Source organism: Vidua macroura, chromosome 26, assembly GCF_024509145.1.
Source record: "Vidua macroura isolate BioBank_ID:100142 chromosome 26, ASM2450914v1, whole genome shotgun sequence".
Classification (NCBI taxonomy): domain Eukaryota; kingdom Metazoa; phylum Chordata; class Aves; order Passeriformes; family Viduidae; genus Vidua; species Vidua macroura.
The window spans coordinates 2,848,718-2,870,578 of NC_071596.1; the positions used below are offsets into that span (position 1 = coordinate 2,848,718).

A 21,861-nucleotide genomic window follows, 5' to 3' on the forward strand; every position below is an offset into this window, starting at 1 on the left:
CCCCAGCTCAGCCAGACCCAGCAGTAACACCAGGAACAGCCACAATGGCAATTCCTGCTTGGCACTGCCGAGGGGCTCTGGATCCCCCGTAAAGGAACCAACAGCCAGAGAGGCCACAGAGAAACCACCTGTCCCAAGGAGCTTCCACAGGTGGGAAATGGACTCCAGGTGCCTCAGGCCCCAGGGTGCACCCCTGATTAGGGTTAAAGAATGCTGCAGCTGCTGGGATGGCATTTCCAGGCACCTCAGTCCAGGGTTACGACACGTTCAAGCAAACAGGCAGGAGGTCTCTGTGTGTAGGATCCTCAAATGTCACCACTTTGGGGCTTAGAGCTCTCAAATGAGGGATTGAAGCAGCACTCACATCCTTGTTGGATATCACCGTGTCCTGCCCCTGCACCACTTTCCTGCCACCTGGGCTGTGCTTCAACTGCATCAGGTCTCAGCAGCTCACGACATTTCTGCTCAGCATGGCCATGGACAGCTGAACCCTGAGGTCTTTCCCTTCTCTGGCCTGGGCTTGCACTTGTCTGGAGAATTTCTGTGAACAGGTGGGAAAAAAATCAGGATTTCTGTGTTTGCTCCCACAGCACTGCTCAGTCACAGCTGCACTTGCCCCTAATTCACATAGTTTGTGCTAATATCCTGTTTTTTTGCAGGAGAAACATTGGAGTGAGAGCATCCCTGGGCAAGCTGGAGCTCCTCCCCGTCACCTCCGTGGTCCCAGAGCACGAGGGGCCTGCTGTGCTCTGCTCCCTGCCTGCAGTGAGAGTTCAGGACATGAAAATAAGATTTGGGAAACATCTGTCTTTGGGAAAGAGCACCACAGGGAGAGGCACGCTGTGGGTGGGATGGCTCCCTCTCCCAGTTCCCATTCCAGTTTCCCAGTCTCAACAACAGGGGAGATAGGCACGGGCTCAGCCTGGAGGCCAGAGCAGCCTCCTCCTCTGTCACCAGCCTTGTGCAAGCCTCTCGCCCTCCCTCCGAGGGTGTGGGAGAATCCCTGGCAGGCAGGAGCTGCTCGGGGTCCAGCTGAGCTTGGGAAACACCTCCAGGAGCATGGGAGAGCTCCCAGGCTCCCTCCTGCACCTTCTCCAGTCTCCCACATTCCCCCTCAAACCCTCCAGAGCTGGCATGAGGTGGGCAGAGCCTCCTCAGGGCTGACTTGACAGCCCAGAGCTGTTTTGATGCCAAACTCCATCCTGATGCAAGCAGGAAGTTGAGAGAGTTGCAGCAGCCAGGGGTTATTTTGGGCCCTTCAGCTTCACCTCAGAGTTGCCTGAAGACTCAAACTCTTGGGATTAGTTGGTTTTATTAGCTGGAGATGGGTTTTAGTTCCTGCAGGGAGAGGCAGGAATTAAGAGTAACAAGTAGTGAAGAATCAGGAAGTTATTAAATGAAGGAAGGAAACGTTTCTGTAGGCAAGGGCTACTGAGGGCCAGGGTGGATGTTCAACAAAAGGAGTGTTCCCAAACATCTTCTCCACAGATTTCGGCCCATCAGACACCTGGTGGCCCATCAAATTGTACCTGGGGAAGTTCAAATTGGGTATTAGGAAAAGTTCCTTCGTTGAAAGGGTGTCCAGGCACAGGAACAAGTTGTCCTGGGAAGTGGTGGAGTCACTATGGCTGAAAGTGTTCAAAAAACCTGTGGAGGTGGCACTTGGGGACAAGGTTTACCAGTGGCATTGCCAGTGCTGGGTTGATGGTTGGACTTGATGGCCTTAGAGGGCTTTTCCAAGCCCAGGGATTCTGTAACTCCATTTGGTGATTCCCAGTGTCCCTGGGGTGATGCCTTGTGAAGGCTGAGCTGGAACAGAGACTGGTCAGAGCTAAAGAATAAAGCAGGGAATTATTAAAAGGCCTCGGTGGATCCACCTTGGGCATCACAAGAGCCCAGCCAGGGCTGCACCCAAGGTGAACCAAAATGGTCACAAAATGCACGACTGCTCACGGGGGCTCTCACTTTGATCAGTTCTGTTCCATTTGCACATTGGAGTTCATTGTCCAATTCCAGCTCCAGCCCATGCAGTCCCATCCTTGTTTTTCTCTCTTCATTCCACGTTGTTTGTGCTCTTGGGCCTGAGATTTGGATCATTTGTCCTTGGTGCCCAGCTGGAGCAGGAATTGTTTTGTCTCCCTGCTCTGTGCAGAGAGCTCCCCATCCCCTGATGTGAAGCCCAGAGCCACACACTAAAGCAGCACAGAATGTGAAAAATAGAAAAGCTCAAACCTGAGGCATCAGGGGCAGCCCTGAGAATTGGGCAGAAGTTTGCCAACAGATCAGCACAACCCTGGAAAAGGCATCAGGACCTTCCTGTGGAATGTGCACAGAGGGGAAATGTCCAGGGACACTCCTGCACCTCCCTGCCCTCCTCAGGCATTGCCAGTTTGGGTGACAAACTCTCCCAAGAGGTTTTTCCAGTGGCTCTTCAAGATGTCACCATGTCCCTGTTCCAGCAGCCCCTCTGTGCCCTCAAGGCACTCACACCAAACTTCTGTTTCCAAAAGGGAGAGAGTCCCAAATGTCCACCTTCCTTTATTTGTGTAGGAAGACAGAGCTTGAAAGCACCACGGATGGGATGTGATGGGAAACTCCACAAGGCTCAGGGATGTGCACTGGGAATGAGCAGGGTGGGATGGAGAGGATGGGAACAGGGAACAACTTCTTGGGATTGCCCATTCCAGAAGGGAAGGGCTCCCAGTGCAGCCATCAGGCAGCAGGTAGGCAAGGGGCACTGGTTTTACACTGCCAGGGGGAAGGGTTAGATGGGATATTGGGGAAAAATCCTTCCCTGTGAGGGTGGTGAGGCCTTGGCACAATTACCCAGGGTATTAGGGTTGTGGCTGTCCCTGGATCCCTGGCAGTGTCCAAGGCCAGGTTGGACAGGGCCTGGAGCAGCCTGGGACAGTGGAAGGTGTCCCTGCCATGGCAGGGCTGGCACTGGATGCTTTTTAGGGTCCTTTCCAATCCAAACCATTCCAGGATTCTAAGAGGAGGTGCTTTTCCAGACAGCACCTAATTAAATAGACCCTTGTTTCTGTAGAAAATGACCCCAAAAATAGTCTTTAAAAGGCTCAGATAAGTATGGGCAGGACTGACCAGTCCTGACAGGTTAAACATGATGGCCCAGGACCTCCAGCTAAGGAAGTATTAAATCACTGACCACCAGAAGATGGGGCAGGAGGCAAACCTGTGTCAGCCTTCGTAGGAACTTCCTCAGGCCCTAATTCCCCCTCCTGAAGCAGAGGCAGCAGCTCCTGCTCTCTGCCCAGCAGGGAACAGGGAGCACAGAGGGGCTGGGGGTCTCCTTGAGCACTCAGAGACAGCCCCTGCATGAAGAAGTCTCTGGTTCCCAGGGCTGCTTGCAGACTCTGCTATCAAATCTCTCCCAGGACTTGCACAAATCACCGGGGTCTCCTGCCAAAACTTTGCACCACTCTGGGCAGGATTGCAGCGTGGGATAGCACAGCTCCCTGCTCTAAGCTGCTGCCAAGGCCTTGCCAGCTGGGATGGGGAGCTGCAGGCTCAGCCTGAGCAAAAAGGAACTTTCTCTACATCCCCTTCCATTTTCACATCTCTTCAGAGTTAACATTCCAGCAAATGCCCCATCCTGGAAGGGTTCAAGGCCAGGAGCAACCTGGAGTAGTGGAAGGTGTCCCTGCCCATGGGAATGAGATGGGCTGAAAGGTCCCTCCAACTCAAACTCTTCTAGGACTTCCTCTTCTAGGATAGGATTTCATGAAATAAAGGTGACAAGTTGCTGGCTGCAGGGGTTAGGTTTGGTGAGAGGAGCCTTCCTGCTCTGTGGCTGCTAAATCCAAAACCTTCTGGGACGCCAGGCAGCCCTGTGGCTGAGAAAGCCCAGGTTGTGCTGTGCATGGCCAAGAATAAGGTGATTCTTTATTAAATCTCCTGATTTAGATATATTCATCTCCAAGCAGAGGAGAGTGGGGCAGGGCTCTGCTCAGCCCCTGCAGCTCCAGCAGCTCCCAGTGAGTTACACAAACCACAGCCTCTCCTCACACCTTGCAGTGCTGGAGGCACATGTGACAGATGACAGCACTGGGAGAATGTCCTTTAATTACTCCTGTTCTCACTGTCACCATCAGCAATTATGGCATTTGCTTTCAAGCTGTCAGGATTTCAAAACAAGCCCGGGGTGGTCAGATTGACAAAGCCTCCTGGGCTGCCTGGTATGGCATCCTGCCTGGAGTGCAGATCACGGGCTGCCTGGGACATTGCTCAGTGCTGAGGGATTGCTGGGGAATCTCTCCTGGACCCCGAGACCAGCCCTGTGGGGCCTGACAAGGCTTGTGCTGTGCCCTGTGGAGGCTGACTTGCACAAGGTGTTGCACAGAGCAGGTGTTTCAGGCACTGGAGGCTCCACAGCCACACCTGGCGTGGGGTGCTCCTGGCTTTGCTGTTCCTTCTGCTGCTGGATTTTGGTTGCCTGGAGCCCCTGCCCTGCCCGGTGAGGAAATAAAGAGATGTTTCCAGCTCTACAGAAGGGAAAGGAATGGGGACATTGCTCCTGAGGGGCTCTGAGGCAGAAATGGAGGCAAATGCTCCCATTTGGCTGAGCAAAGCACATCCAGCATTAGCACATCTCCTGCTGCTCTTGTTATTTCTTCCTGACCACAATTTGTGAAACAGCTTCCCAGCCAGAGGATAGATTCCTGCCATTTGGAGCCAGGAAGGAGAGGGATTATCTGTCTGTTCAGCATTAGCAAAGCTCCCAGGTCACCTGCTTGTGTTTTTATACCTGGAAGCAGGAAATTGCAGCTCTGGATTTGAAGTACCAAAAGCTAAGGATGGCAGTGGGATGGAACCTGTCCAGGCAGCTCCAGGGCCTTCCTGGGCATGGACAGGGTGCTGCAGCAGGGCAACAATGAGCCAAAATGCCTGAATTCCCTTCCTGACTCGCCCTCTGCCTCACTCTGAGGATGGAGCAAAGTCATTTGTCTCCATCCATCCCAGGGCTCTGACTCACTTGTGCTGAGCCAACAGCAGTGGGAATGTGGGATGCCAGCACTGCCACCTCATCCTCCCTGCCCTGCTGTTGCTGCCCCTCTGCCCACAGCAGCCAGAGCAGTAAATAAACACATGTGGCCCTGAACCACAGTGGCTGTAATTGGTATCTCTTAAAAAAAATCCCTTGTCAGCAGCAGTTCAGGTGGAAATCTCAATCCAAAGTGCCACAGGACAGAGCAGGTAGGACCAGCCTCGAGTTAAGCAACTGCATTCTCCCAGACTCACCTGCCAGAGTCCCCTCTTCCCAGTTTTTGGCAGCAGCAGCAGCAGAACTGCCTGCCCAGCATGGCTTGTGGGCACATGGCTATAAAAGCCTGGCAGCTGGGCCCTGAGGCTGCTGGTTCAGCCCCTGTGAACAGTTCAGCTCCTGCTCCATCCCTCAACTTGGTCAAGGCTTGGGACACCCTGGGACAGTGGAAGGTGCACAGGGGGTGGCACTGGATGGGTTTTAATGTCCCTCCCAACCCAAACCATCTGGGATTGTGGTTCCACTGCCTGCTCTCAGCTGTCCCAGTGAGAACCTCATTACCCAGCACCTGCCCCAGGAGTGCCAGAGAGGCAAAGGAGCTGGGATGAGGCTGTGCAGGTTAAACCCTGTCCTGTGTCACAAAGCCTGGCACATTGCATGGGATGTGGGGCCTTGCAAGAGGGCATCAGTGCCAGGGAGCAGGAAGGGAGCAGCTGAGGGGACAGGACAGTCCCTGTGTCACTGACCTTCACAGAGCTGGGCAGATGTGAGGTGTGAGGAGCCAGGTGGGGAGGAGGCAGCAGGGCTCAGCAAGGAGGTGAGGACTCCAAGGAAGCTTTAAAAGAAAGTTTCAAATACAGGAAGGTTTAGAATCACAGAGTCCTTAAGGCTGGAAAAACCTTTAAGATGATCAAGCCCAACCATCAGCCCAGCACTGCCACTGCGTTCATCACTGACCCATGTCCCCAGGTGCCACATCCACACTGCTTTTGAGCACCTCCAGGGATGGTGACTCCACCACTGCCCTGGGCAGCCCATTACAATGCTTTACAATCTTTCTGTGAAGAAAAAGCCTCTAATTTCCAATCTAAACCTCCCCTGGAGCAACTTGACGCTGTTTCCTCTTGTCTTGTTGATTGTTGCCAGGGAGCAGAGCCTGACCCCTCCAAGTATCCCCTCCTGTCAGGAGTTGTGCAGAGCCAGAAGATCCCTCCTGAGCCTCCTTTTCTCCAGGCTGAGCCCCTTTCCCAGCTCCCTCAGCTGCTCCTGGTGCTCCAGACCCTTCCCCAGCTCCATTCCCTTTTCTGGACATGCTCCAGACCCTTCAGGTCCTTCTTTCATGAGGAGCCCAAATCTGCCCCCAGGATTTGAGGTGGGGCCTCAGCAGAGCCAGCTCTGGGAGGTCTCTGTGTTACTCTCACAAGGCCCAGAAGTTTTACCCTGTGCTCCCTGGGCACCCTCCTGTGCCCAGCCCACTGCCGTGTCAGCATGTCCAGCATCTCCAGCATCTCCAGCATCTCCAGCATCTCCAGCATCCCAGGCCCTGCTGACCACAGGCAGGAGGATGTAAACATTAGCAGGAGTGTGGAGTGAGGACTCAGCAGGAAACCAAGCTCTCTTTATGACCTGGTTATTGATGAATCAGGGAGATGCAGACCCGTGACACCCTCCCCAGTTATTTACCCACTGCATGGCACAGGATGTAGCAGGGATGCTTGGACACTTCGCTCACCCCAACAGTGCCAGAGGTTTTGGGGTGGGAAAACTCATTCTTTTCAAAGATGTTCACACAGACCAGGTGTCACCTGTGGGCTCTTCTTCCCAAATCCATCTCTGCCACCTTCCCTGCCTCTCTTCCCAGTGGGACAGGCAAGTCACCACTTGTTTCTCACTGAGATTCCCTGCGGAACTGGGGAGCTCCTTTCAGCCTGGGAGCTCGATCTCCTGCTTGCAGAGTCCATTGAGAGCTCCAAGTGAATAAAAAGCAAATCCATCCCAGATCCCTCACCATCCAGGGGTGGGAGCAGCTCTCTGGGATCCCCTCGGATCCTCTGCTTCCAGTTGGTCCTAGAAGGACACTAAGCCTGGACTTGGTGACATGTAACGGAGGCTCCACCATGGTGCAACATCAGTTGCTGCTGCAGTGGTAATTAACCTCATTTACAAAGCCAGGTGGATTTGTGAGGCTTTTGTAAGCCCTGGCACAGCCCAGGTCTCCTAGGGATGCTTTTTTTTTCTTAGGAGTAGCAAAATAAATGGCTGAAATTCCCAAAGAGCTTCTCCCCATGGCAAAGGCTTGATCTCTACTCTTCAGAAAGCACAGGGACAAGAACAGTGACAGGGACAGGAACACCTTAGAGCTTGGTCTCACCGTGCCTGTGGTGTCTCCACCAGGAAGAAGTGGCCAAATAATAAGTTTTATGTTTAAGAAAGCAATATATTTGTCTCAACTCTACACGCAGGGAAAAAATGTTGTTTTGGGGGGAAAAGTTTAATTGCTGCCAAATTTCTTGAACGCCTGAATGAGGTCCAGGAGGAAAATATTTGCAAAGCAGTCACCCAAAGGTGTCCTGTTCATAGTTCTTAAACTAAATAACAAAAAAAAACCGGCTAGAAGAAGTGAGATCTGATAACAACATTCTTTTTCATAATAATAAAACAGCATTTGGGGAAAAAGTTGACAAGCAGCTTGAATTTAAATCCTGAAAGAGGCAGCATCACCTTGCTCCACACTTTTTGGTGAAAATCCTTGCACTGGGTTTTCTCCTTGTGCAGGGGAGTTGGTGTGGATGTTCCCTCCCCTGGGAGAAGCAGGGCCAGGACCAGGTGCGTGCGCCTGCGCAGGGAACCTGCCCGGGGGCACTCGGATGATTTCAGGCTGCATTTCCACCCCGTTCTTCCAACCCTTCCAGCTCACGCTTCCCTGCCCTGCCTCCTTGCCCCTGCCCATCTGGGGGCACGGATATAAACCCCTCCAGCCAATATGTTTCCTGTGGGGACCCAGCTTTGCCTGGAGGGTGCACACGACTCCTGTCCCATCCCAGCTCTTTCCCTAGGGACAGAGAGAGGGGATTTTCTGGCGGCTGCTGGCAGTGAGCTCACACCGTGGGCATTCCTTCGGAGCTAGAGCAGCAGGGCAGGTTGCTGCTCCAGCTTTGCTGAAAACCTTGGAGCTCCCAGAACGTGTGGAAGCAGTGCTGGTCCATCCAGGGATCACAGGTAAGCCAGGCTGGGAGGAGACACCAGCAGCCAGTGCTGGGCACTCCATCACTGCTTCCATTTTTCTGCTTCTTGTTCTTGTTCTTGTTCTTGTTCTTGTTCTTGTTCTTGTTCTTGTTCTTGTTCTTGTTCTTGTTCTTGTTCTTGTTCTTGTTCTTCTTCCTCTTCTTCTTCTTCTTCTTCTTCTTCTTCTTCTTCTTCTTCTTCTTCTTCTTCTTCTTCTTCTTCCTCTTCTTCTTCTTCTCCTTCTTCTTCCTCTTCTTCTTCTTCTTCTGCCTCTCCATCCCTTCACCATCTCTCCACTGACATCTCTTTAGCCATGAGATGGGATTTGCCATCCTGGCTCCAATTGTTTTTTCACCTTGCATCGCTGTAGAAGCGATGAGGGATGAGGAGAGAGTCCCCGTGCTATGAAGGAGCACATGGAAACCCAGGAGCGTGAAGAGTCAAACCCTTCTGCCTGCCACCTATTTCCCTCCTGTGGCTGTGATCTCAGCTGCTCTGGGAAGCAGCCAGCCTGCATTAAGGAGAGGCCATCGTTAGCAGTGGGGCTCACCCTCGAGTCGGTCTGGCTGGTCGGAGCAGGAGCTGCAGAAGAGCTCGTTTGTGTTACACTCCTGTGTTTTCTCCCTTTGAACTGCTCAGGAAGGGAGGCAGAGGAAGCTGTGGGAGCCTCACCCTGCTGCACACCCAGGACACGGCGGTGGCTCAGCTCACCCCACTGTAAATGGGGAGTTTCTCCTCAAGAACATCAACTTATGAGTGGGTTTGAGATAAACTTCCCTTCCCTGCATTAGAGCTGAAAAGGTTTGCAAAGAAATGCCGTTTGCCACCAGTGTCTCGGGAGCTCAGAGATGCCACTGAGGCAGTGTCACCTGCCAGGTGTCACCCCAGACCTGCTCACTCTGCAGGGCTGAAGCAGCAAGGCTGGCTGGATTAGTCCCACACCGCATCCAGGGACTGAACTGCTCAGCTCCAGGGAATTTCTGTCTCTGTTTTGTACCAAAAATCCAGCTACCATGGGTTTGGTGATGCTTCCAGATGCCTCTAAGGTTGGCACCTGTCTTCAAAAACAGCTCTAAAGTCACAAGGATCTGAAAAAAATAGCAAACAGGAAACTTCTGATCAAAATAAGATCAGAACTGCTTTTTCAAATTAATGAAAGAGTGCTGAGAAACAATAAGGACAGGAAAGTCTTTAACATGGGGGAAAAAAAACAGGCAGAAGGTTAGACTTTGTTTTTGTTTGTAGCTGCAGTGCTACCAGAGGTTGGGTCTGGCAGTGGAGAACCCACTGGAGGTGTCAAACTCTGATCCCTTTCACTGGTAAACCAGGGTGGAGATTGCCTGGGAGTGCACCCCAAGTGAAACCCAATTCAGAGGAAAGAGGCACCTCCCAGTGCTCCCAGTGCCCCAGGACTCCAGTAATGCCCAGGGTCTGTGCTGGTGCTCCAGGCCTGAGCACCCAGGAGCCGAGTTCCAGCCCTCGGGAAGATGCTGAGGAACGACGGTGGAGAACAGAGCCAATGAGCACCAACCTCTGCAGGGCTGTCCACTCCCAGAGGTAACTCACAGAGCACAGGGAAGTCTTCCTGGCAGGAAGGTCTGAGTCATAAAGAAAGTGAGGAGAAGGGAGAAGATGAGGTGACCTGGACTGGGCTGAAATGGGGAAGCGTCGTGTGGCAGCAACGGCACCTGACAAGAGATGTTAATGCCATGGATTGGTGACCATCCTCAGAGTCCAAGAGCATTTTCTGGGGCAATTTGCAACTCCTGCATCAAGAGGAGAGAGGAATTATTGAGCAGTAGGATGTGTGTTGGGAAGAGGATGAGCCCTTGGTAGCCGGGTAAGGCGCTGTGCTGGGCTGGCTGGTGCCACACGTGTGAGGAGCAGGGTCCCCTTTGGGTGTGCAGCCTTCTCCTCCCCTGTGCCCACCACTGACCTGCTCCTCTCCTTTTTCCCAAGGTGCTGACCATGCCAAGCATATTTTCCTACCAGAGTGCTGAGGTGGATTGGTGTGAGAACAACTTCGAGCGCTCGGCAGTGATTGCCGAGTACTACAACACCGTGAGTGGCTGAGGGAGGCTGGGGCTGGCTCCAGGCACCCGGGAGCTGCTTTTGGGATCCAGACAGGATGGGACATCCCTGTTTTCTTTCCTCCTCCTCGCTCCTTTGAACTTCCTGGTGCTGGAGGGTGCTGGTGTGGGGAGCATTTTCTGAGCTTCAGGTAAATCACGGGACTTTTGTTGCTTGCAACGATCGCTCCCCAAAACATGCTGGGGACGGGGGCACTTCTGGTGGGGGGGGGGGGGGGTGTTTGATTCCCAGTGAGAAAACTCTGGCAGAGCTCCTTCACAGCCCAGATCTGTGAGATCCTGTTATACCAGTCCTGCAGCTCTGCTGCCAACCGGGGTAAGTCCCACACAGGGCTCATATATTCCAGCTGAACCTACAGGAGTGGCAAAATGAGAGGCAGCACTTCCATGAACCGTGTCAGGCAGGTTGGGAACACGGAACTCAGTGCAGAGGGAAGCTGGAGCATGAGCCAGTTTCACCTCCTGTGATCCTTTATCACCCAGGCTGCATCCAGTGCCAGTGCCTTGGCTGGAGCATCCATATCTGCCTGCAGAGGGCTGGGAGATAAGCAGCCTCTCCGAGCATGTCCTGCTCCCTCAGAGCAATTAAAGGCTCCCAGGGGTGTGAGGCATGTAGATTTACAGCCTTCCACAGGCCTTGTTTACAACTTTTGGCAATTACTGTCTAACACTAGAAGATCTTGTTCTCATGGAAATGGCTCTTCCTCTTTTTTTAAAGCATTTCCTGTTTTTAATAAATTACCTGTAATAACGATAATTCCCCAGTCCGAGTCCTGCAGGCTCCAATCGCCCAGCCAGGGTCTCAGAGGAGGGGGCTGTGTGTAGTTACTGCTCTTTGAGGCACTCAACAAAGAAAGATCTGCCAGTCCAGACCAAATCCTGCTTCCCTGTGGCACCCAGCTGGGTGTTTTGTGCTGTTTGCTGTTTACTGCTGCTGCTGCTGGGGCTCAGAGGTGCAGAGCAGGGCATAACGAGCAGGGAGATACAGAAATCACTCAATACTTACATCAGCATCTCAGATTTCAGGGCTTGGAGCAACCTGCCTGAGTGGAACATATCCCTGCACATGGCAAGGGGTGGAAGGAGATGATCTTTAAGGTCCCTTCCAACCCAACCCATTCTAAATGCAGCTGGAAGTGCCCAAAGCCTCTGGGTTTGAGAGAGTGGCTGCTAACACTGGAGATGGGCTGACTTCCACCAAGAGCACGAAGCCTGAAAGTAAAGGTTTTGGTTTTGGTGTGAATTCCTTCCTTCCAGGAGGTAAATTTGCCTCATGTCCTAGTTTGATACATAAGGCAGCATTTTTTAAACACATCTTTGGAGCTGAGACACCATTGACACCAGACTTACAAAGTGGCTCAGAATCTTTATCACACCAACAACTATCTCAGGAGCTCTTCAAAAGCACTTCAGTGTCTGACTCCTCTGCTGGACACCAGCTGGCGTGGCCAGATGCATGACTAATTCTTGTAGGCCCTGTAATTCCCATAAAACATTAACTCTCAGCTGCCTGGGTCATTTTGTGGCACAGGTTTCTAAATTCTGTGGCTACTCCTGAAAAGCTCACCCAGATGCCCAGTGCTGGAGGGAGGGCCCCTGCTAGCCACAGCCATCTCCCAGGCTTGCATTCCACCCAACTGGGCTTGTTGGGAGGAATTCTCACTGTGTGGGACTCAGGCACAGTGAGGAAAACCTCTCCAATGCATGTCTCAATGCAGATAAAAAGGAGTGTGATACGGAGGGACAGAGGGATATGGACAAGCAAACTCTGCAGGATTTTTTTTTCCGGTGGTTGGACTTGCCCTTGTTCTCCTCTGTATGACACTGGGCACCTCTTCCTCAGCAGAGAAAGAGCTCTTTATGGTCCCTGCACTGATGTCTTTTTTGCCAGGCTCAGGAGACCAGCAGAGTGCCTGTGTAGGAAGGGAGGGAAACAATTCTGTCTTAGGATGTGATTCCTGAGCAGCAGGAATCTAACCCTGCCATGTCAGCTGCCTGCCTTAGGCTGGCTGGTGACCTCCTGTCCACACAAGGGGTGGCAGAGGAGCAAACCCTCCTAAAATCTGCCATTATCTGAGCATCTGACAACAGCCCCAAGGCCAGACCTTGTCACCAAAAGTGAGCAGGAACATCACTGACATGGGCATCACCCCTTCCTCAGCAGCACAGCCTGGCTGGCCCTGCCTGGGTCCCTTCCTCAGCAGCACAGCCTGTTTGGCACTGCCTGGTTCCCATCCTTGGCTGGCACTGCCCGCGTCTCACCCCTGCAGCAGCACAGGGACCCCTATTCCTGCTCTGGGATGTCCCCCAGGATCCTGGCTGCATCCTGTAGATCCAGCTGGGGCTCAGGGCACTACCCCAGGTGTGATCCTAACAGCCTGCATCTTCTCTTCTTCTCCCCATTCATTTGTTCCCTACATTCACGTTGCTGCCTCTCTGCAGCAAGCGTTACTGCCCTGAATTAATTATACCAATATTTACCTCAGTGTCAATTTTCTGGAGGTTTAGGGTAGCTGGGAACCCAGCCAGCTTCTACCCAAGCCTCCTGGATCACTAAATCAGCAGGGATTCCTCAAAGAGCTTCCTCTTCAGTGTCTTCTTCCCAGCGCTGCCCAGGGCTGTTCTGTGCCAGCAGCAGCAAATGTGCTGCTGGGGATTGCTCTGTGCCAGCCACACTCTCTCAGGCCTGCTTGGCTTGGATGCTTTTTATTGGAAATAGGCACCAGGGGTATGAGAAAAGAATGTAAACAGTACCTTTAAGTACCTAATAATACATGGTGGCTCATGGCTGGATGCAGTTCAGCAACAAAGCTCTATTTATAGTGACTCAGTGACCCAGAAATTTATTGTCTTCTGGTTGCTCGGGGGAGAGTAGAATTGTGCTCCAGGAGGGTCATCAGTCAGGGACTTGTCTTTCTACCCCCGTTTCTTTGCTGAAATGACTGATCCAAGATGCTGGTAATGACACCCACATCCTCAGCAGTGTCTCTTTGCAGCAGCTCTGATGCTGCTCACACCCAGAGCTCCTGGATGCTCCACTGAGTGGTGAAATAAAGGGTGCAGATCTACCAGATCTCAGTGGCAGTGTGGGGTGTCCTAGCCCTCTCACATTCTCACTAATCCCATGGCTCTCTTGTCTGCCCAGAAAGTTGTGCTCAGGATGCTGCAAGCACTCCCCAAACTGCTGCTTCCTGCCCCAAAGCATCAGCATTGTGATGTCAGCACCTGCAGCCTCTCCCCTGCAACACAGGCCTGGCTTTAGGAACTTGCTGCACGGGTCTGGAGAGCCTCAGAGGAGTTCACTTCTGTCTCTGGCCCCGTGGGCTCCTCTGTCAGCTAAAGCTGCTTCACTGTGAGTGAGAACGAACTCCCTGCCACGAGTCCTGCAGGAATCTCCCTCCACTGCAGAAAATGCCTGGCTGGAGTGAGGAGCAGCCTCTGCTGCCATTGCACTGCTGCTGTGCTTAAACCAGCACCTCCTGCCTCAATCCATATCAGAGGCTGATCTCACCTGTCACAGGTGAAGGTTCTGTCCCTCTGTCTCAGGCTGGAGTTGCAGAAGTTGGGCTCTTCCCAATGATCCTATTAATGTGCCAGGATAGGAGCTGTGTTGCTGATCCCAGCCTCGCTTCTCTCCTAGGGAAAGAAGCAAATAGTTGGGCTCAGCTGAGGCACCTGGAGCAGTAACTCACATTTACTGGGGAGTGGGACACGCTGGGAGCTCAGGCAGGGGGACTCTCACATGTCCTATCACACCTTGGCTCCAAAACCACTCCCTTATCTCCCCAACATCCTGGGCAGAGGGAGCTGGTGCCTCCTGGCCAGTGTGACCAGAGAGGTTGAAATAGAAGCTGTGCTAGGGGGTCCCAGCCTGAGCAGAAACTCCAGAAAAACTTCTAATCGGTGTCCTGGGAGCAAAACCCTCCTAACTACATCTGAGATGGAGCTTGCCACATCCTAGAAGAAAGACAGAAAGTCAGCATTTAGAAATCAGAGTGATGAAAACCTTGTGTCCCCCACGGGGGTGGGAGCTGTCCCCTAAACTCCCAGCTTGGCTGTTCTGCAAGGAATCCCATTTATCTTCCTGACCTATTGGCACGGTTCCCCTGGTTTTCCCTCCCCTCTGCTATCTGATCTTGCACATCTCGTCCCGAATTAATGAAGTGATAACACAGCTATCATGTAATTAATGGCGCTGTTGCAATGCCCGGTGCTCAGGGATCCAGGGCTCTCCTCTCCCGCGTTTCCTCACTGACGTTCGTGCTGGCACTTGCACTCTCCTGCCTTTTCCCCAAGCGTTTTCCCTCTCCTTGCTATCCCTGCTTGCCTTCCAAAAGCCTCCTTAATAATTTCAAGAGAAAAGAAATGTTTGAAGCACGAACACATGGTTCGATTTCTCAGTCGTTTCTGAACAATTTGACCTCGAGGGTGCAAGTGGGAGCAGCACTTCTCTTTTCATGGCTGGAATGGGAATTGGCCTGGATTTGGCTCTAAGCACCTATGGAAAACAAATACATTCGGCCCGAGAACTGCTGCTAATGGGAGCATCAACTTGTCTCATGGAAGCCTTAGTGAAAATCAAGATGAATCTCCGGTGTTTAAGGGAATAGAGACCTCACATTAGGCATGAATTGTGTTTCCCTCTGGAATAGGAGAGGGTGTGTTCCAGAGAAATGACAACATCCCAGTGATTTGCAGCCCTGTTACCATAAACTGGGATCCCAGGGGATCCCAGCACTGATTTTGCAGTTTACCTGGTGCTGCTGAGGGGGGGGAGACTTCAGCTGTGGATGCCAAATTCCAGGGGTGGGGTCTAGGTCAGCATGGAGCTGAAAGGATGGAAGATGAAAGGAAAAGATTGTCAGGCTGAGATAAATTCACCCTGGTGCTTTGCCAAATGGCACTTCAGCAGATGGCTCCAGAGCCCCAAAGAGCTGTCTGGCAGGTAAATGCAGCACCACAATCCCAACCTTTCATAAGCAAGAACCATTTTCACCGGGGAGGCCATGCTTCCCAGGGATACCCCTTCCCTGAGCTTGCCAAGCCAGGTGAAAAAGGCAAGGTAGGAACCCACAGGGGGTAATTAAATTCGTTCAGATTTCCCTCCCCTGTGCTGCAGGGTGGAGTAGGCCTGGCCCAGCAGACAGGTCCAGGCTTTGGGCACTCACTGCTCCTCCCCAGCTCCCACATTTTGCCCATCAGCATCTCCTCTCTCCAAAGCACTGGCACCTTCAGCCAGTCCAGGAAGAGGCTGAGCCCCAGCATCATCCCCTCCTCCCCAGCACCATCCCCTCTTCCCCAGCATCATCCCCTCCTCCCCAGCACCATCCCCTCTTCCCCAGCATCATCCCCTCATCCCCTCCTCCCCAGCACCATCCCCTCTTCCCCAGCACCATCCCCTCTTCCCCAGCATCATCCCCTCCTCCCCAGCACCATCCCCTCTTCCCCAGCATCATCCCCTCCTCCCCAGCACCATCCCCTTATCCCCAGCATCATCCCCTCCTCCCCAGCACTATCCCCTCCTCCTCAGACAAATCAAAGTCCATCAAAGAAGGAATTTTGCAGAGTTGGAAATCAGAGCAGAATAATTCCTCTGTGTTCATTTGCCAGGTGTGTTTAGAGGAAGTTTATGACCTCATGTAATTACCAGTGTCCAGAACACCTCCCCTCCCCAGGCCAGGTGGCTTCACACCTGACACCACAGGATGTCACCTCAGTCCTGCCTGTTCCCACCTACTGATGTCCTGCTCATCCTGCTGCTCTGCACCACACCCACTCCCAGATCAGGATGTTTTGCTGACCATGGCTTGCTGTGCTGGCCAAGCTCCTCACACCCTTCCGACCCCTCACAGGGGAACCACTGCTGGCTGGAAGGGTCAGGAGCCATCCAGACAGCTCCTGGAGGGTCTGGGTTGACATGAGAGGGAGATGGCTGCAAACAGAGGAGTTGCTTGGAGACAGAAGGCAGCTGAAGATAAACCAGCATCACCCAAACGGGACACAGCAGCTCACCCTGGGCTTGCTGGCACTGAGGGAGGGCAGAGGTGTCTGCAGCCAATGCTGGATGCCACAGCAAGAGCTGCCCTTCCAGTTCCAGCCTGGCTGGAGAAACACCTCTGCCCTCTCCCTGTGCCAAGAACAACCCCTGCTTCCTGCTGGAGATCAGGATCCTCCTCACGCACGAAGATACTGAGGCATGTGGTGGGAGGGGGCTTGCCCAGGAGCTGAGTGTGCCTCTTGTTTTTCAGATCAGCAATGTGAGCTTCTTTGTGCTGTCTCCTGCGCTGCTGTACCTGAACCGGCAGTACTGCCAGAAGAAGGCTGTGCCCCTCTACTCTATCTCGGGGCTGCTCCTCCTCGTAGGTGGGTGCCAACATTGTGGGAAGACCAGACAGGTTGCCAGACTACCCAGCATGAGACCTTTGGAGGGTGTCAGTGGCCAAAGCACAGGGAAAACTCAGGTGGGCAACCAAGCAGCCAGGTCTGTTTGAAGCCTGCAGCCCATGGTTCCTGCCAGCTGTGGACATGCAGCTTCCAGCCCATGGTGTGACTGGACCAACACAGTCCAGCCCCCTTGAGCACCAAAATCCACACCCTACTCTTCAGGAATGGTGGATCTTGAGGAATGGTGGATCTTCAGGAACAGCCCCCAAGGACCTCTCAGGGTTTGTGAGAGGATGGGGCTTTGTCATCTCAAGGTGCCCTTGCTCCTTGCAGGTGTCTTCTCCATGTACTTCCACATGACCCTGAGCTACGTGGGACAGCTCTTGGATGAGCTCTCCATCCTCTGGACACTGGCTGTGGCTTATTCCTTCTGGTACCCACAGGCTTACTTCCCCAAGTGCATCAAGACCAGGTATGAGCCAGAGGGACACGGTGCAGGCTCTGAGGGGAGGGATGGGACACTGACACTGAGGTGTAGTGACCCACAGATCCCCCAGTTCCCCTGCAAGGGGACTGAGGTCACTGCAGGGCTTTAGGATCAGGCCCTCCTTCTTATGGTGCTGACAGAGGAAAAGTCAAAACCTTCCTCTCAGCTGGAGCTGTTTGTATTTGTGTCGCTGCAGAGGAAACTTTGCATAGAGAATTTAAAAATTAATTAGGAAATGAAATGTTCCTGAACATTAACATTCAATTACTCACGCTGTCAATCTGTTCCAGCATCCTCTATCATCCACAGAGAGCTTTCCCTCAAGGCTGAGGGGGTTTCCCATAGGACAAGATGGTTACACCCCTCATTTCAAGGAGGGCTGGCTGGGCTGGAGGAGCCCAGCAGAAAGGATGGGGCCACTGGGAGGGCATGGACCAGCAGAAAGGGGAACCCAGCAGGGCTTTATCAGAGGATGTCCCCTCCCGGCTGGAGCCCTCTGAGCCAGCCCAGTTCCTTGCAAAGACCTGCTCCAAGTCTGCTCTACCCCTGCGGAACAGGAGGTCACCAGGAGTTCACCGAGGAGACACAGCTGGGGGAGAGCAAGGGACTTGGGAAGGGATTTGCATGTGAAAGGCCCCACTGAGGCCTATTGTTGCTCAGGGAGCCCAAACCGGTGTTTGCACAGTCCTGCCCGGCAGCCCTTCCCTGTGCAGAGCTCCCTGCCTGTGCCTCATTCCTGGCACCACCAGGAAAGTGCAGGAGCCGCCTCCTGGGCTGTGCTCCGGGTCTGTCACGGACCCACGGGGGGCTGCTACCTCACCCTTCCTGCCAGGACCCCACAGACACGAGGGTCAGCCACATGCAAACAGATTGGAGATGATGGAGAAGCTTTGCCCCTCTCAGGACCTTTCCCATCTTTACCCTCCCCTCCTGTGAGCCCCGGGGACACTGACACTCTCTCCCAATTCCCCTCAGGAGACATTTCTTCTGGCTGACTGGTATCACCACCGTGATCAGCACCTTGATGTCTTTTGTCAAGCCCACCCTCAATGCCTACGCGCTCAACTGCATCGCCTTCCACCTGCTGTACCTGACCTGGAAGGAGCTCAAGAAGTAAGGAGGGGCTCAGGGGTTACCTGCAAGCCCAGCTGTGCTCCTGTTGGGCAGTGACTCTGTCCTCAACAGTGAATTGAGCTCAAGTCTTCACCAGCCACGTGTACTTGGGAGGGACCAGGCAGAGACCCAGGGAGGGCTGTGGGTAGTGGGGTACAAGAAGGGCACCTGGCCCAGGTGGCCGTGCAGAATAGGGACAACCCATGGGACAGCTGGTGGAGTCATCGTCCCTGGAAGTTTTCAAAAACCCTGTGGATGTGGCATTTGAGAACAGGGTTTTGTGCTGAACATGGTGGTGGTTCTTGGTTAACAGTTGGACATGATGATCTTGGGGGTCTTTTCCAACCTTTACAGTTCTATGAGTCCATGATTCTCCCTCTTGGCTGCCATCTCTGCAGCTCCTGCCCCTTTGTGGAGCATTTGGGAACTAGTGTGGGGCTGGGAGAATGCACCAGGGTCTGGAGAGAAAGACAGGAATGCTTTGGCATCTCCCAGCATCATCCTCACACCCAGAACATCCAGAACATCAGAAATCCTCTCCCCAGAGCCACACTTCTCCAGTTCCTGTGAATTCTGAGGAATATTCTCCAGAAGGAGCTTGCTGGGGTTTGCACTGCATGTGCAGGCAGGAACCAGCCCTCTTTAAAACTCCCTTTCCTCCCAAAATGATCACTCTGCTCCCTGTCCCTCGCTGTGTCTTCCAGGTGCAACGACAAGCGGGTTCACCGGATGGCCGCGGTCATGGTGATGTGGTGGGCACTGGCCATCACCAGCTGGATCAGTGACCGCTGGCTCTGCTGGCTCTGGCAGGCCATCAACTTCCCCTACTTCCACAGCTTCTGGTAAGGGCTCCAGGAACCCCAGCCCAAACATTTCCTGGGCTGAAAGGTCCACAGCAGAGAAACAGCCAAGATGAGACACTCAGCTGCATTATTTCCCCACCCTCTCCCCCTTTCCTGTCACTATTGGTGCTTCTCCTCACTCAGCCCAAGGATTCAGCCCTAACCACTGTTTAATGTCCCTCTCCCCCTCCACACCAGCCAAGCATGGTTTTGCAAGTGAAATGGTTCCAGATGTCCCTCCAGGTGGGCTCCCAAAGGGCTGTGGCTGCTCCCGGGGTGTTGTGTGAAGTTCAGTGTCCTAGGGGTTCTTTTAGCAGCCAAACTGAAAGGCAGGGCTTTGTTTGGACCTGACATTTCAGTGCCTGCCCAGGTGGGGCTGCAAGTGCTGCACACTCAGATCCATCCCCACAAAGCACTGGGATAGCTGGGACAGACAATGCAGCCAGGAAATGGGGAATGGTTGGAATGTGTCCCCTATGTCACCCCAGCCCTGCTGCACCAGGAATTGTCCCCAGCCCAGCTCAGAGAGCTCTGCCAGGATTTCCCTGTAGGCACAAACCATGCAGGACACTCACTCCCTGCAGCCCTCGTGGGACCTTTGGGGGCTGCAGCCTCAGGGTGACCATGCCATGACCCTCTGTCCAACACACATTTTTGGTTTCCTTGGCAGGCACGTGCTGATAGCCATGTCCCTGCTGTATTGCTGCCCGCTGGTCATCTACTTCGACGTCAGCTACGAGATGCCCTCGTTCAAGCCAAAGCTGGAATACTGGCCCAGCGACTCGTGGCCTGTTGTGGTGCCCTACGTCACTCTGGAGGAGCCCCACAAGCAGTGCTAGAGCTGGGTGACCTCAGGCCTCCCTGGGACACGGGGTGTGTGATGCTCACACAGGGAACATCTCGGTTGTGTTCCTCCTGTCCCTCAGGCAGGGGCGGTGTGGTAGTGGAAGGGGTAGGGAGCAGCTGAGGTCTCCTGATGCTGGACATGAAGCAAGGTGGGAGCTCAGAGGTGCCTCGGAAGGCTCTGCCCAGACTGGTGTTCAGGGAGCTGGAGATTTCCTCCAGCAGATCCCCATGAGGTGGGGAGGGACACGATGCTGTTTCTGTGTCCTCTGTGTTACTCAAGCACCAGCACCCCTTGCTGACAGGGGCACAGCGGAGAACACTGAAGCCAATCTGGTGACAGCTGGGTTTGTTGGGGCTGCTCTAATTATTATTATTATTATTATTACTATTATTATTATTATTATTAACTCTATTTATTGATGTATGTGGTCTTACTCAGGAGAGCTGTGCATTAAAGCTGTGGACACTGACTTATACTGAAGCGGTTTTTTTTCCTCTGACTGCACCACATCCTCTTATCTGCCAGTCACTCCCATAGACAGAGCAGCCAAAGCTCTCTCTGACCCAGGGAGAACTGTTCATAAAGAGAAGTCCTGGGTGAGAGCCCAAAAGAGGCTCTGCTGGCCCAGGTCCTGGGGTGCCCTGCCCCGGGCTCTCCCTCAAAACCCAGTGGCCCATGTTCCTCCCCAGCTCTGAGCCTCCAAAGGCCACAAAGGTAATTGGAGACTCCTCTGCTTTCTGGAAGGGCTGTCTGGAGGCAGGATGAGGCAAGGAGGCAGGATGATCAAAGCTGGCTGAAGGAGGGGATTGTCCCACTCTGCTCTGCACTGGGGCAGCCTCACCTCCAGTGCTGGGGGCACTTTGGGCACCACAAGGTCAAAAGGATCCCAAGCTGTTGGAGAGTGTCCCAAGGAGGGACACGGAGCTGGGGAAGGGGCTGAGGAGTGGCTGAGGGCACTTGGCTCGTTCAGCTGCAGCACAGGAGACTGAGGGGAGGCTCCTCGGGGGCTGCAGCTCCTCCCGAGGGGAGGCAGAGGGGCAGGGGCTGAGCTCTGCTCTGGGCCAGGGACAGGAGGCCAGGAAGGGCTGGAGCTGTGCCAGGGCTTGGCATGGAGCTCAGGGAAAGGTTCTTCCCCCCGAGGCTGCTGGCACTGCCCAGGCTCCCCAGGGAATGGTCCCGGCCCCGAGGCTGCCAGAGCTCCAGGAGCGTTTGGCCAGCGCTCTCAGGGATGCTCAGGGTGGGCTTGGTGGGGTGGCTGGGCAGGGACAGGGCTGCACTGATGATCCCTGAGGGTCCCTTCCAGCTCAGGATATTCTGGGAGTCTTTGATTCTATGACATTAGATAAAAATGTTATTACCTTTGCAGGAACAAAGAGATGTAGAGCCTTAGAGAAAGGCACTGCTGTGCTTTCCTGGTTGTCCCTGCTGCTGCTCTCACAGCCATGGGGACACTCTCCTGTTCCCTAAACCTTGCTGCTCACAGTGGCAAGCTCAGCCTTGTGGTGGGTCTGGGCCCTGGCCCAGCCTGCAGAGACTGTCACTGGGGAGTACCAAGGCTGGCAGGTGACTGAGGCTGGCTCCCTGCAACGCAGCCATACCAAGGTAATGTCACTCCAGGGACCATTTTTGGGCCCCTGCGAGTAAAGCAACAGCAGAATCACTCTGGATTTTATCTCTGAGAAGAAGGTGACAGGCCGTGCCTTCTCCCATGGCCGCGGCTGCCTTGTGGCTCCCTCTGCAATGGTCCCCAGGGCCACTAGATGGCAAATTTGGCTCATGAACCCCGAACAATATTTCTTCCTGGGAGAGGAATGCCTTGCCACGGACTGGACTCCCAGGCCTGGTCCCTCTGTTCTCTCCATCCCCAGCAC

General features: G+C 53.7%; 1 protein-coding gene and 1 long non-coding RNA gene across 4 annotated transcripts in view; one reads left to right on the forward strand and one right to left on the reverse strand.

Moving 5' to 3' along the window:
- Positions 1 to 310: 310 nt before the first annotated feature.
- The window catches only part of LOC128819479 (uncharacterized), a 33,424-nt gene continuing 11,873 nt past the window's right edge, over positions 311 to 21,861 (reverse strand). The window contains exons 4-6 of one of the 2 annotated variants that reach the window (XR_008440714.1): positions 13,829 to 13,953; positions 5,749 to 5,837; positions 311 to 541 (exon numbers count right to left, since the gene is read on the reverse strand). This is a non-coding gene — a long non-coding RNA (uncharacterized LOC128819479). The remainder of the gene's footprint in view (positions 542 to 5,748; positions 5,838 to 13,828; positions 13,954 to 21,861) is intronic. The other variant, XR_008440715.1, reaches the window with a different exon arrangement.
- On the forward strand, positions 7,895 to 20,465 carry ACER1 (alkaline ceramidase 1). 2 transcript variants are annotated; one of them, XM_053999671.1, is made up of 7 exons: positions 7,895 to 8,221; positions 10,187 to 10,288; positions 16,566 to 16,680; positions 17,035 to 17,173; positions 18,164 to 18,301; positions 19,006 to 19,143; positions 19,814 to 20,465. In XM_053999671.1, the coding sequence occupies exons 2-7, from the start codon at positions 10,196 to 10,198 to the stop codon at positions 19,980 to 19,982; spliced, it is 792 nt and encodes a 263-aa protein (XP_053855646.1). In that variant the 5' UTR covers positions 7,895 to 8,221; positions 10,187 to 10,195; the 3' UTR covers positions 19,983 to 20,465. The 2 variants fall into 2 exon arrangements, with proteins under 2 accessions (XP_053855646.1, XP_053855647.1); XM_053999672.1 differs by lacking the exon at positions 7,895 to 8,221 and adding an exon at positions 9,803 to 10,067.